Raw genomic sequence first — 13280 nt, forward strand, 5'->3', positions numbered from 1 at the left:
TCAAATGCAAGAGTATTTTTAAAACACAGCAATTGGGGATTGTTAACAGTCCAGAGTGCCTTTCCACTGAAGTTGTGCCATCTAAGTTTTTTTTTTCGCTTATAGAAGAAACCTTGTTTAAAAATGCCAGTATATGGAGTAGCATAGGCCTATGTAATATCAATAAGTTTAGATCAGTGTCTCCATGTATGTAGTCAAATATTCATTTGTCAAGTAAGTGTCACTCCCAAGGATCAAATAACCTTGGGTTATCTATAGCATCCATCCATAGCTCGGTGTCAACTTCGTGCCTACGATAAGAGGCTGCAGCTGTTTAACACGTGAATTTGCACAACAAAAACTTTTAAAAGTCTCCCTTATGGAAGGTCCTATAGTTCAACATTCTAATATCCTCTAATTATCAGTGTTGAAAATTGAATACATCAAACAAGATCTTGCTGCTCATGGCACTCTGAGAATCTGCTTTGGAGAACTGCAACTTTTTAAATGTTGAATCGAAAAGGAATTGTGTGAAAGATCATTATTTCTTAAAAATGACCCATATCAGCCAGTATAACCCAAAATCATCTCAATTAGGAAGAGGTATTTTCAACTTTTTTCTCGATTTAGCTGTATGTAAGGAATTGGGAAGTGTGCTAATGCGGCTAGTTGAGTGTTGACTCAGAACCAGAGTCAGTCAATGCAATGGGAAGAAAGATTTATTACATGTGCAGGATGAATTCCGTGATTTTGAAACTCATTAGATGCCCATTTCTTCCATCCAGACTTAGGCCAATGAATGAGAGAAGTGGTGGAATAAAAATGGTTTGTCACATTGGTGAAAGGTGTGCAAGTTGACCATTGTGTTGGAACTTGTATAAAAACTGGGAATTGTGATTATAGGCAGAAAATGTTTTAAATGTGAACTGAAGTTTCAACCAGAAAATCTAGACTGTTGAGCATTCTTATTGACAGATATGCTGGTTGTTTCTGACACTGTTTGAAAGCTTACCAGTTATTTTTGGAAGGGGCATGGGAGGTTCAAGCAGCATAGCCACAGGTTGATTCTGTCTCCGCTTCAGATCAACAAGGGAGAGGACAGTGATTTTACATGCAGGAACACCTTAAAACAAAGTCACAAGTTTTCCACTTCGTGCAAAGCAAGATTGCAGACGACCTAAAATCAATGTCTGACTTTTCTGCCCCAAGGGAAATGTTGTTTTCAATTGAACATTGCTTGAAATATAAGCTATTTGAATGTATTCTAGCTGGTTAACTAAGCTGTAACACAATTTGTACAAGTGTGCCTGGCAAGTATGGGCAGAACACATGTATTGGGCAATGTATTTTGGTTATTCCTTGCATTCACCATTGAATGCAAATGTAATGGAAAGTAAACAGCAGAAGTACTGAAGTTTATTGTACAGGTGCAGTTACTCATTAAACTAAAGAAACAATGGAGAAAATGATAGAAGTAAGCAGGTGCTGGAAAATGGGATTCATGACTCAAATACTGAAGCAACCCATGCCTATTTGCAGCAAGACCTCCCAGGCTCTGGCTGATAGGGGGCAGTAGAATTCTTGCCACAAATGTCAGGCAATGACTGTCTTCCATGGGAGTGTGTAAACATCACACATGCGCGCGCACACCTCTAAATCCTTCACAGTCCCTCCTGGGGACTGCCATGTGACAAGACACTGAACTGGGCTAACCGTATAAATACGAGTGTTACAAGAGCAAGTCACATGCAAGGAGGTCTGTGGTGAATGCATAAGCTCAACACCATTTAAGAATGTAGCAGTCTGTTGATTAGCATCCCATCCATTACATTCCACACTCTTTCCCTTCGTGGCCAGCACAGATGTGGTGGACTAAGGGGCCTGTCACTGTAGCATACAGTTCTATGATGAGCAGTGATTGTTTATGACACTGTGCTGAAGGGCTTTTTTTTTCTCTGCTCCAAACTTGACTCCAAGCAGTTGACAAATGGCAGCTGTTTGTTCTTAACAGTTTTGTTCAAGTTAGATCAAAATTTATTGACCGCATTTTAGTCAGTCACGCAGCATAGAAAAAGACCTTTTGGCCCATGTCTGTGTTAACCAACAAACTCCAAACTACACTGCTCCCATTTACCTGCACTTGGTCCATAGCCTCTTATGCCCTGATATTATAAGTAATCAAAATGCTGCTTTAATGTTGCAAGAGTACCTGTCTCCACTCGTGGGCAACATGTACCTATTGCCCTCTGGGTGGAAAAAAAAAATTCTGATCTGCTCTAAAGTACTTGTTCACCTTAAACTTACGCTCTCTGGTCTGAGTCATGTCTGCCATGGGGAAGAGATTCTTACAAAATTGAGGCATAGAGTAGATTGTATACCTGACTTTTTTTTTCCCTTGACTTTCCAAATCTATTTCCTTAGGGTTTTTTTCTCTTGCATTACAATACAGTAATACAAAATTGATCAGAATCTACATTGGGTTAATTTGGGGTGGCAATACTGCTAGCTAAAGGGATGTTGTCTTCCATCAGCAGAATAGCTACATTGGGCAGTGTCTAAGAATCAGTGAACTGTATACAAGGAGTATTCACTGTATACTGTAATTTTCTTTGGCATCCAGTACTGCACTTCAGTGTTAAAGAACTGTACAGCAGGCACAACATTCAGATGTTGTGTGAAGTGCCTTTGTGCCCATTAGTGTTAGTGATGACTGACAGGAAGTGAAGGAATGTAAGGTTGATGTCAATCTAATTCGCTAATCTGTTTTGTAGCTATTCTGTTGCTATTTGTGCCAATTGTTTGCCATCCGCCAAGTAGACATTCTCATTGTCCTGTCATTGGAAACATAGATTTTCTTCAGTTATCATTTTGAACTTCTACTTCTACTTCTAACTTCTCTAATAGGTACCTGCTAAACATGTCCAACCATGGATTGCTGACCTAATTGGGCTACCTTTTAAGAATAAAGATAAGCAGGACAGTGCTGTAGAGGAATTGGAGACCAGAGTTTACTTTAAAATGTTGTGGGACCACAATTTAAATGCAATAACCCCTATCAATAACAAGGTGACATTGTGCAGGTGAACATTGGAGACAACTGAACTTGCCTTGTAACTCTCCAGTTCACACCTAGTAATGTGCTGTTTCAGCATTCCTGTGGGAACATGAGCTGCATGATGGGACCTACTGATCACTTCAGGCATGCTTTCACCTTATCTCTATCGTTTGTTTTTTTTTACCTTGAGCAAAATACTCAATTCGTGCCAGCTCTCAAATCACTGGCATGCAGTTGATGCGGCCATTGCATGCAAGAAATGCTACCAGGAAAAACCTTTTTCACATGGCTCAAACTTTTTTCCACAGTCTTTTGAGCTTCTGTGTCTTATTTGAATCCCAGAAGCCAAGAACTGGTCTGTTTTTTTTCCCCCTGGTGTGAAACTTTTTTCAGATCCAGGTAAAATCAGATCTGTGCATTGTATTACATCAATTTTCTTCAATGTCCTGTACCATGAGAATTAACTGATGGATGGGAGACCCTCTGAGCTGAATTAAGAATAATGCAGTAGTCTATTTAATTTATGATAGAATCTCATCTGTTAAAATTGCTTCCTTTGTTTCTGTATTTCTCTTGCATTTAAAACTTCTAGTCTCGATTATTTCCTGATTTCCCCTGGCCTCTTTGATGGGGTATTTCGCCTGCCAGCTCACAACACTGTCATCTCCTGCATCAGATGGCAAGCTTCAAATTTAACATCTTGTGATTTATCTTATTTAGTAGTTGGACAAGACCTTTTTAAGATTACCCTTGGCTGCCTGATGCCCATGCCAAGCCATTGGTTGCCCCAACATATTGCTAAATCATTTGAAAAGCATTCAGGTAGTGGTTATCATGAGTTGCTGGTCTTTAGCTGTGTAAAAGGAGTGAATAAATAAACTGAGAGATGTTCTCTGTTTCTAATTAAACATGATCCATTACTGAAAATTAATACTTGTAGTAAAATGTCCTTTTGTGTTCAAATGAGGGCAAAGGGGAGGTGGGAAATAAAACCAAGGTGGTCATCTTGGAGTTGAGTTTATAGACATTTCAATAAAAATCCAGGTAGAGCACATGTCAGTCTAATGTCCAAACTGCTGCTGTTCTGTACTGTTCTCAGATTTTTGTACAGTTAGCAATTTTATACACTTCTATGTAACTGTTCAGTTTGTTCATTCAAAGTGCTGATCCTGAAGCCTGGGGGGGAGGGAGGGGTGATGTTGCATAAGGCAGACTAATGCCATCAAATCACCTTTTATTCTTATACCTAGTCTGCTGTACAGAGCTAGGGTTGTATATTAATGCAAGGTTAGGGCATTCTCATCAATTTGACACAGCAAAATTTTTATTCACCAGAGGACAAATGTTTCTCTATCTCTTGCCGCTCAATTAAAAATAGTCACTGTTCCTGCCTTAGTCAAGTCTGGCCAAATTCTACTCAAGTCAGTAACAAGACACTGCTTTTGTCTGTCTTGAGAACATTGAAAGTGTTTGTATATTTGGTGTGTGAACAGATACCTACCTTTTATTGCTAATCTGATGTAGTCAAAATTCTTTGGGGCTCCTTTAAAATCATCATGTTGACAAACTATGCTTTTTCCTCTCTTCTAGGAGCCAAGCAACAAACGGGTTCGGCCCTTGTCACGTGTATCATCTCTGGCAAATTTAATATCCCCGTCAAAAAATGGTGCAGTCAGACGCTTTGGTCAAACATTACAGGTAATATTTCTTGGGTTTTTTTGCTTAACAGACCTTATTAGAATAGCTTAAGATTTTGTGAGCATCTTTAAAACATTTCGATCTCTCAAGCATTTAATAAAGCCTGCCCCCTCTTCCACAAGTGTTCTCAGGAGTTTAATACCGTCTGACATTGTCAAAACAGTTGTCAAAAGCACCATTTAAGAAATGTTTTGATTTGATTAACAGCAAGGTCATCTTTGTCAACCTTGTTCTCCTCTTTGACTTCCCCCTTGGAAGGATATTTACTGATGAAATTTCTATCAGTACAAACTTGGCTTTGGTCACCTTGAGGCTGCTAAAATATTTTAACTACAGTTCGGGTTTAAAGATCATTGTGTTGAGTTTTTGTTCATCTTTATAGTATGTACGTGAAATCCTAAATAACTTTTCAGTTCATTTATCTTTGTATCAAAACAAACTTTGTACACTTCTGAGTATATGTATAGATCTCAATGAAGTTTGACCTGTTTTGCTGGCTAAAAGTCACAAAGTTGACTTTTATGATCAGCTGCAATTTAACCAAAATAAGCTATAGGAATCAGCATGCTGGTGCAGTGTGGTTGAGCCTTAGACTGAAGTCTGACATGTTTGATTTGGAGAAAATCTTGATCACTGTGTAAATCTTGTTGGTTTGGAGGGAGCTCCTGAACATCTACCTAGTTTAGATGAAAAATAAAATATAATAATTAACAAGTCCACATGAGTATGTGCCATCTTATCAGCTTTTCTGTATATTACTGGGTGTTAGTGTTAGATTCCCCTTGCGTGAAACCAAAGATGCACCTTTTCAAAGTAAACCGTCCACAAAGAAGTTTCTTTCTTTTAAGACAAAGGTTATAGTGTTTTAAAACTATCTTCAAATCTGATTTAAATGCTTTATTGCCTTGTTTTTGGAATGCTAACCGCCCTGATTTTCTATCTGCAGAGATCCATAACGTTCCGCACTGACACCAAATCGCCAGGTTGCTCTCAAAAGCTATGCAGCAAAACCTCAGCCCCAACTCCACCTAAAAGGCACAATAGCAAATTGTGGTCTGAGACTCTTGATATGAGTACAAAGAAGAATTTTTCTTCAAAGGAAATTAAGCGGCAAGAGGTATAAAATACATTAAGTTGAAAATTTTCAGGGCATTTTATATATATAAGGGCAAAATATATCAAGAAAACATCAAAGTTGTTTTGAAGAAAAATTTTAAATTGTGGACCTCTTAGTGTATTCATTTTTCCATGTTGGCATTATTTTAAGAATTGTAGAGGCTATATTTAGCCATGTAGATCCACCATTTATTTAATTTGGCCTACCAGTAATATTACTACTTCCAAAATCCACAATTGTTTGTTCTTCTCAGGGCAGTTAATTTACAGTGATATCCAGTTAGACTTAACATCAAACTCAGAACTGTTTCCACATGTTAATCCTGCACTCAAGCGCAGGTTAAATTTTGACCAGCTGCACCCTGTAATGAGCATTGGATTTGAAAACTAAAAGAATACAATAATGGGCACAGTTAAATTTAAATGAGAAATAATCTTGGGCCAATAAACTTCATTTTTAAAATGATCATGGTAACATACTATTTTTTGCATTTGCTTCATGCCAAGTACATGTCATCAGGATTTGCTTTTTGTTTTCCAGGCTATATTTGAACTGGTTCGAGGGGAACAGGACTTAATTGAAGACCTAAAATTAGCAAGAAAGGTCAGTATTCTAGTGAAGGCATGCAGTACTTAAAAATAACAATCGTTATTTGGCAGTATTTTAAACCATTCCTTGTAGGAGTTAACTCCTGAAGTCATCTTTTTGGATAAATGTATAATCCTGTGAGGCTTGCCAGTTTAAGAGGCAGGTATAATGAAATGATTGTATAAGAGTGCTTATAAGATTAATTAAACAGTAAGTTGTTTCTTGTTTGCTCTTTCATGGGAGGTTAGTATCAACAATAACAAGACCAGCACTTGTGCTCATTCCAAATTGTCTTTGGCTTACTGGGTGATGTGAGGGCAGTTAAAAATCAGGAACATCGTTGTGGATCTGAAGTCTTGCATAGGCTAGATTAAGGAACACAGATTTCCTTCCCGAGGAACATTAGTGTGCCAAATGGAGTTTTAAAATTGATAGTTTCATGGTCAGAGTTACTGATGCTAGTTTTCCATTTCGGGATTGTCGATGGAATTTTAAATTCCACCAACTGCTGTGGTGGGTTTAGAACCTTGTGCCCACAGCTTGGACTTGGATTACTGGGTTATTGCATGACCACCCTCTGCCTAGAAGACTTCATAACTGCTTTTTGTAGCAAAGTTTTAAAATCAGTGGTAGCAGTGCTAATTTTGGGTCATTTAAAAATGCCAGTCTTTTATTTTCTTTTAAAATTGATCAATCTAGTGGAGTGAGCATTGGGATTCATGCCTGCTTTTGTAATTTAAAACCTACTTAAGAAATGATTATAAATATTGTCATTGATATCTTTGTATTCAGGCTTATCATGATCCTATGCTGAAATTGTCAATTATGACCGAAGAAGAATTGACAAAGATATTTGGAGCTCTTGATTCTTATATCCCTTTGCATGAAGGTGAATATTGCTTTTATGAAGAAAGTATTAAACCATTATGCAATTCTGATTAAGATTATGATTTCTGTCTTAAGTCCAATCTTTCAGTGAGCATCATATTTGTATGCTAAAGTATGCAAATCATAACTGTAATTCACAATTATTAACACTCTTACTACCAAATCTTGTACTGCCTCAGTTATTCAAATATTACATGCTATTGTGATGTATTGACTTTGAATCTTGTTTTGAAGTTAATTACATGTAATGCATACATTTCCTTTTTTACTTGAGATTTTTTAAATCTCCAAGTTGATTATGATTGAAGCTGCTGACAATCAAATGTATTTGTTTACTTCCAGATCTGCTGACCAAACTTGCAAAAACTACAAAACAAGATGGGACAGTGGAACAAATTGGTCAAATTCTTGTTAGCTGGGTGAGTTGCTTTATATCAGAAATAAAACGTTGCATTTTCTGGAATAATCAAAGGCTTTACACTTGATTTTAATAATCGCCATTATCAAATTTACCTGATGTTACTTCTGTAACAAAAGGTGACCTTGGTTAATGATGCAGATGGCACTGAAACAAGCAGCCATTACTGAAGCCTTTGTTTAAAAAAAAAAAAATCAGTTACCAGGTACTATGCATTCAAGTCAATGCTAGTACTGTCTAAATATGTAATTCTGAATTCATTTGAAAATGACCCAAGTTTAGTTAAAAGGAAAGGCCTCCACTTTGATTTCATATCAGAACAATTTTTCTGAATCTTATGGGGTGGCAAACGTTCCATTGCCTGAAATAGCTTGTGAATACCTAAGGCTACTTTTTCCTGCATGTTGATTTCCCTAGTTCAGTTATCCAGAACATTACAGCTTGGTGATTTAATTATGATATTTGTTTCTAGAAGAATTTTTAGTAAAATGTTTGACTCTTCAAATGTAATGCAAAGTTATTTCATTTTCTCTCCAGTTACCACGGCTTGATGAATACAAGGAATACTGCAGTAATCAACTGGCAGCAAAAGCACTCTTGGATCAAAAGAAGCTGGACAAGAGAGTGCAGGATTTCCTTCAGCGTTGTCTGGAGTCACCCTTTAGCAGGAAACTGGACCTTTGGAGTTTCCTGGACATTCCTCGCAGCCGGTTGGTCAAGTACCCCTTGCTGTTAAAGGAGATCTTGCGACATACACCTGCTGATCACTTGGATCAAAAGAGCCTGGAAGATGCAGTGAGTACCTATACTGGATAAAAGCTATATTGTCATTGAGAATTACAGTAGAACTTGATGATCTGAATGCGATGGGCAGGGAGTATTTTGTTTGGATAATTGTTCACGTAATCGATCTGATCGTAAACAAGTGTAATTTGAGTGCTGGTTATCCGGCAATGCATGCCATAATGCAGTTTAGCTGATAACTGATCTGTTGTAAACAAGTGATAATTTGAGTGCCGATGATTTCTTGGTTATCTGGCAATACACTCCGTAGTGCCGTTTATCAATAACTGAATGCTGAGTTGTCTAATATCGTTTTTCCGGGACCTTGAGATCTTGTTCGGATAATCCAAAATTTGGATTGACTTCTGGATAATTGAGGTTGTACTGTAATTGCTTTAAATGGAAATCATGCTTTGACATTCTGTAGATCAGATTATTAAAATTACAGCACTATAGGATCTGTTGACTTCAAAAATATTAAAATTAGAGGATGAATGAAAATGTACCCGCTTTGCTTTTTGAAGAATACATTAGCTACTTGATTTTAATACCCCCTTGTGAATGTTCCATTGACCGTCTAACAAATTATTACTTAATTCTAACTTTTTTTCTTTATTTACTCCTGGAACCTCTTGTTTAGAAAACCATTTAGGCCCCCTGCTGCAAAATAATCCTTTTTTCTTTTGAGCTATCAATTGATGCATCATCGGCTTACCCTCTGTACAATATAATTCCTTTTATAATGTGGGTTAAAGTACACTTGATATTCCATCACCAAAACAATGAACTGCAGATGTTGCAAGTCCAAAAACAAAAACCGAAGTTTGCTGGTAAAAATCAGCAGATCTGGCAACATCTGTGGAGTCAAAGCAGAGTTAATGTCCAGTGACCCTCCTTCAGATCTCAAGAAGGGTCCCTACATCTGAAAAGTTAACTGTTTCTCTCTTCACATGCTACCAGGCCAGCTGAGTTTCTCCAGTTTTTAATATTCTACCACTTTTTTTGCATTCAGCACACTGTGTATATAAATTTTAGATTCCTATTTTAGCTTTCCAATGGCTTTTCTCCTGAAAGCATTTCCATAAGTATTTATATCTCTGTTCCACTCTGCAGAGTAGCGAGCTTCTCTTGTATGTGACTGTGCAAATCTTAAATGAACCACATTTGAGACTTTCATGGGTCACTTTGCATAGTCTTGACATATTTTGGGTGCTGTGCATCCATGTGGCTTACAGGCAACATTTTGGTTGCAAGTTCATGTGGAAATGCTAGGAGTGAATGACAGGTGTAAGAGCTTTACACTAAATACAGGGTTGAATGTTTTTCACTTTGCACACAGAGTCATAGTTTGTTAAATTCCTCCACTAAAGAGTAATCCAAATGGTTGTTGTAAATCATTTCAGTAAATGCAATTGCAGAAGATGTAACATTTGCCTATTCAACACCTCCTTCACCACCATCCATGGTCCCAAACATACCCTGTTGTTGAAGCAGTGTTTTACTTGTACTACTCAATCTAGTTTACTGTAGTCACTGTTTACAGTGTAGTTTTCTTTAGATCGGTGCGATCAAATGCAGATTAGGTGGACTCCTTGCAGAACACCTCCATTCTGTCAGTCAGAATTGCCTTGGGCATGCTAAGTGTTCAAATGAAACTAGACACAAGCTTGAGGAACCACTAATTCTCAATTTACAGCCTTGGTCTCTATTGAATTCCAGAAACTTGACTGCATGTTTGTTCTTGCTGTCCCATGCACCTTTTCAATTTAAACCCATTTTACATTTTCTGTCACCACTACTTTTTTTTTCCCCTTTGGGCCTGCACACCATCTGCCCCCTTGTTCGTCCTCTGCCTCTCGTCAAAAGCAAATAATGTTTTCCAACATCGTTCTGCTCTGAAGAGTCAGTCAGCCAGACCTAGCTTTCTGTAGTGTTATTTGTTTATTAATAACTGGTTGTTCATTTTAATGCACTTGCTGATCTTCAAATATTGCTTTCCAGATTGCCATTATTCAGGGAGTCTTATCAGACATCAATGTGAGAAAAGGAGAGTCTGACTGTCAATACTACATTGACAAACTGGACTATCTGGAGGATCGACAGAAAGATGCTCGAATTGAAAGCAGCAAAGTACTACTTTGCCACGGAGAGTTGCGAAACAATCGCGGAACAGTAAGTTTACCTCAGTTTGTTTTATTCTTATTTTATATTTATAGTTATACAACAGAACAGAAACTGATCAATATGTCCAAGTGTATCATCTTTTTAGTATGATTTTATTAACTAAATATTCTAATGAAGGATCTCTTATTCAAAATGTGTAATCATTTTGCCATTTTACCTTTTCTAGAAACTATACGTCTTTCTGTTCCAAGAAATCCTAGTCCTGACTCGTCCAGTGTCTCGGAATGACCGCCAGTGTTACCAAGTGTACCGTCAGCCAATCCCAATTCAAGAGCTTCTACTGGAAGATCTTCAAGATGGAGATACCAAAATGGGAGGTTCTTTCAGAGGAGCCTTTGGCAATTCTGACAAAGGTGAGGTCAAGCTTAATTGGAACGGAGGGTGTTAGCAGCTGCATGAATTGCTGATTAGAGCTGCAGGATAATTTTGTGCTTCATTTAATGCCAGAAATTTAGGCAAATAACTTGTCAATTAATTGCAATTCAAGATAGTTTTGTTTACTGGCTTTGATGTTGAAACACTTGGTTTGCATTGGTAATATTTTGTATTTTTAAAAGTCTCTTGCTATTGTCCAGTATTGCTGCTGTTGATTTCCAGTAAATGAATGCATTTGGGTCAATTTGTCTATACTCTACACTTGTGAAGTAGACATAGATAGCTGGTTTGCTCAATTTCTTATGTAAAGAAGATATTAATGAATATCATAATCAAGCTGGCCTTTATCCACTAACTGTTCTCATCCAATATTTTGCTTACAGCTAAAAACATCTTCAAAGTTCGTTTCCGACATTCTGTGCAAGGACAGTCATCTCACACACTCCAGGCCAATGATATTTACAACAAACAACAGTGGATGAATTGCCTACGAAATGCCATGTCCCTCTACCAGATGTCACCTTGTCTGGTAGACCACAAGGAGCTTTTAGAGTTGAATGAAGAATCTGAGCAGATCTCACCCCAGCCAACCGATCATGCAGAAGTGCAGTCACCCACCTTTTCCGAAGTTACAGAAATGGCAGATAGTGGATCAGAAACAGGCTCCAACATGGACACAAGTGATTCTGAGCCGAACAACCTGCGCAATAGCGTAGAGAAAGAAATAGAGCAATGTGATTTCTTATTGAAACAAAGCATTGAAACAGTTGAACAGCAAGAAAAAATGACAAAGAGAACAGAAACATTAGTGTAAACATGTTTCTTGTTCAGGAAAAGACTTTATTTATACTTCTGTACAGTGTACTATGGTGTAGCAGCAGGATTAAATTGCTAATCTTGTTTTTTGTTTTTGTATGTTTTATGGCAGCTATTAAACAAAGTCAGCTTTGCTGAACAACTGATCCTTTTACAAAGTGACAATAATTCAGTAGTGATTTTTAAATTACTGGGTTATTCACTGCAGCAGAATTATGTTAAAGCCTCATTTGTTGCAGTTTTGTCAATGGCATCTATGGTCTTACCAATATTTTTGTATAGTACATTCCCTTCTGTCATCCATATTTCTTGTAGGCATTTAAGTTTATTTCTATGTAGTTTATAAGATTTTTATTTTGTAATTAACCAGGGAAATTTGAGATCCAACATATACTTGGGGAAAAATTACTTAACAATTCAGACATAAAATACTTAAATTGTATGCAATTTTTAAGATCAGCAAAAATTTTGTCAAGTCAATTTCTAGGTGTTGTGCAATTCAGTCTGAGCCATTCCTGTGATTGTGTTGACTATTCACCTACTGTATGATCTTGCACAAGATCTTTGTTAATGTAAGTGTGTAAAGTGTTTTGTGCTCCTGACTACTGAGAATTACCAAAGAAGCAAATGTTGATGGATAATGGAAAGTTGCAGGAAGGTAGAGAAGAATGAGCATTTAATGGAATTTAAGGAAAGAAAAGCTGGTTAGCTAGACTAATCAGTAATTTCTCAATGAGTGAGTGCACAAGTGACTATGGCTTAAACAGCCTTGGTATTGTATATGGGAGAGAAATATATTGCAACCTAAAGTGGCACAAGTATGTTGTGGAAGTGAGTGCTGAAGGAGGAGTCTGATATGTGGTTATAACTGTGTGTAATACACAAGGAAAGGTGGTACATGTGAAAAGTATTAAAGATGGGCATTCTCTGTACAAATTTTGCCTCCAATGTACAATAAAAACTGGAAAATTCTAACCTATAATTGTTTGACCAGTGTGATTTTTGCAGTTTACACTCCCTGGTAATAGCTGGTGTTTTGATTTTTGTGGGAGAACACTTCAAACTGGAAATCTCCTCCAGGTTTTAAACAAGACTGGAAATACTTGACACTTCTGGCAGCATATGAGGGAATGCTGTACCTAAAGGTAAATGACAGTTCGGTGTGAATGTTTTACACAATTTTATCATGAAGCAAAACAAAAACACTGCAGACTCGAAGTGAAATAGATCTGACAATGCTGTAAAAACTGGGTCAAATAGCATCTGTGGAGAGGAGCAGTAAATGGTCTGGATCTTGTTTTCTGGCAGGATGAAGGTGGTGACATGGAAAATGAGTAAGCTGCTTGCTTGCTTCCCCCTCGACTCTGTCTATGAATTAG

General features: G+C 37.4%; 1 protein-coding gene across 4 annotated transcripts in view; it reads left to right on the top strand.

Moving 5' to 3' along the window:
- The window catches only part of net1 (neuroepithelial cell transforming 1), a 167625-nt gene extending 154742 nt beyond the window's left edge, over positions 1-12883 (top strand). For all 4 annotated transcript variants that reach the window (XM_043714079.2, XM_043714080.2, XM_087999367.1 and 1 more), the window contains 9 exons: positions 4625-4732; positions 5679-5849; positions 6390-6452; positions 7230-7326; positions 7668-7744; positions 8281-8538; positions 10528-10698; positions 10877-11063; positions 11469-12883. In XM_043714079.2, the coding sequence (XP_043570014.2) occupies positions 4625-4732; positions 5679-5849; positions 6390-6452; positions 7230-7326; positions 7668-7744; positions 8281-8538; positions 10528-10698; positions 10877-11063; positions 11469-11899 (1563 nt within the window). In that variant the 3' untranslated portion in view covers positions 11900-12883. The remainder of the gene's footprint in view (positions 1-4624; positions 4733-5678; positions 5850-6389; positions 6453-7229; positions 7327-7667; positions 7745-8280; positions 8539-10527; positions 10699-10876; positions 11064-11468) is intronic.
- Positions 12884-13280: the final 397 nt, after the last annotated feature.

This window comes from Chiloscyllium plagiosum, unplaced genomic scaffold (genome assembly GCF_037043375.1).
Source record: "Chiloscyllium plagiosum isolate Xiang-an unplaced genomic scaffold, Cpla_swu_hap1 HiC_scaffold_23, whole genome shotgun sequence".
In the NCBI taxonomy this organism is placed as follows: domain Eukaryota; kingdom Metazoa; phylum Chordata; class Chondrichthyes; order Orectolobiformes; family Hemiscylliidae; genus Chiloscyllium; species Chiloscyllium plagiosum.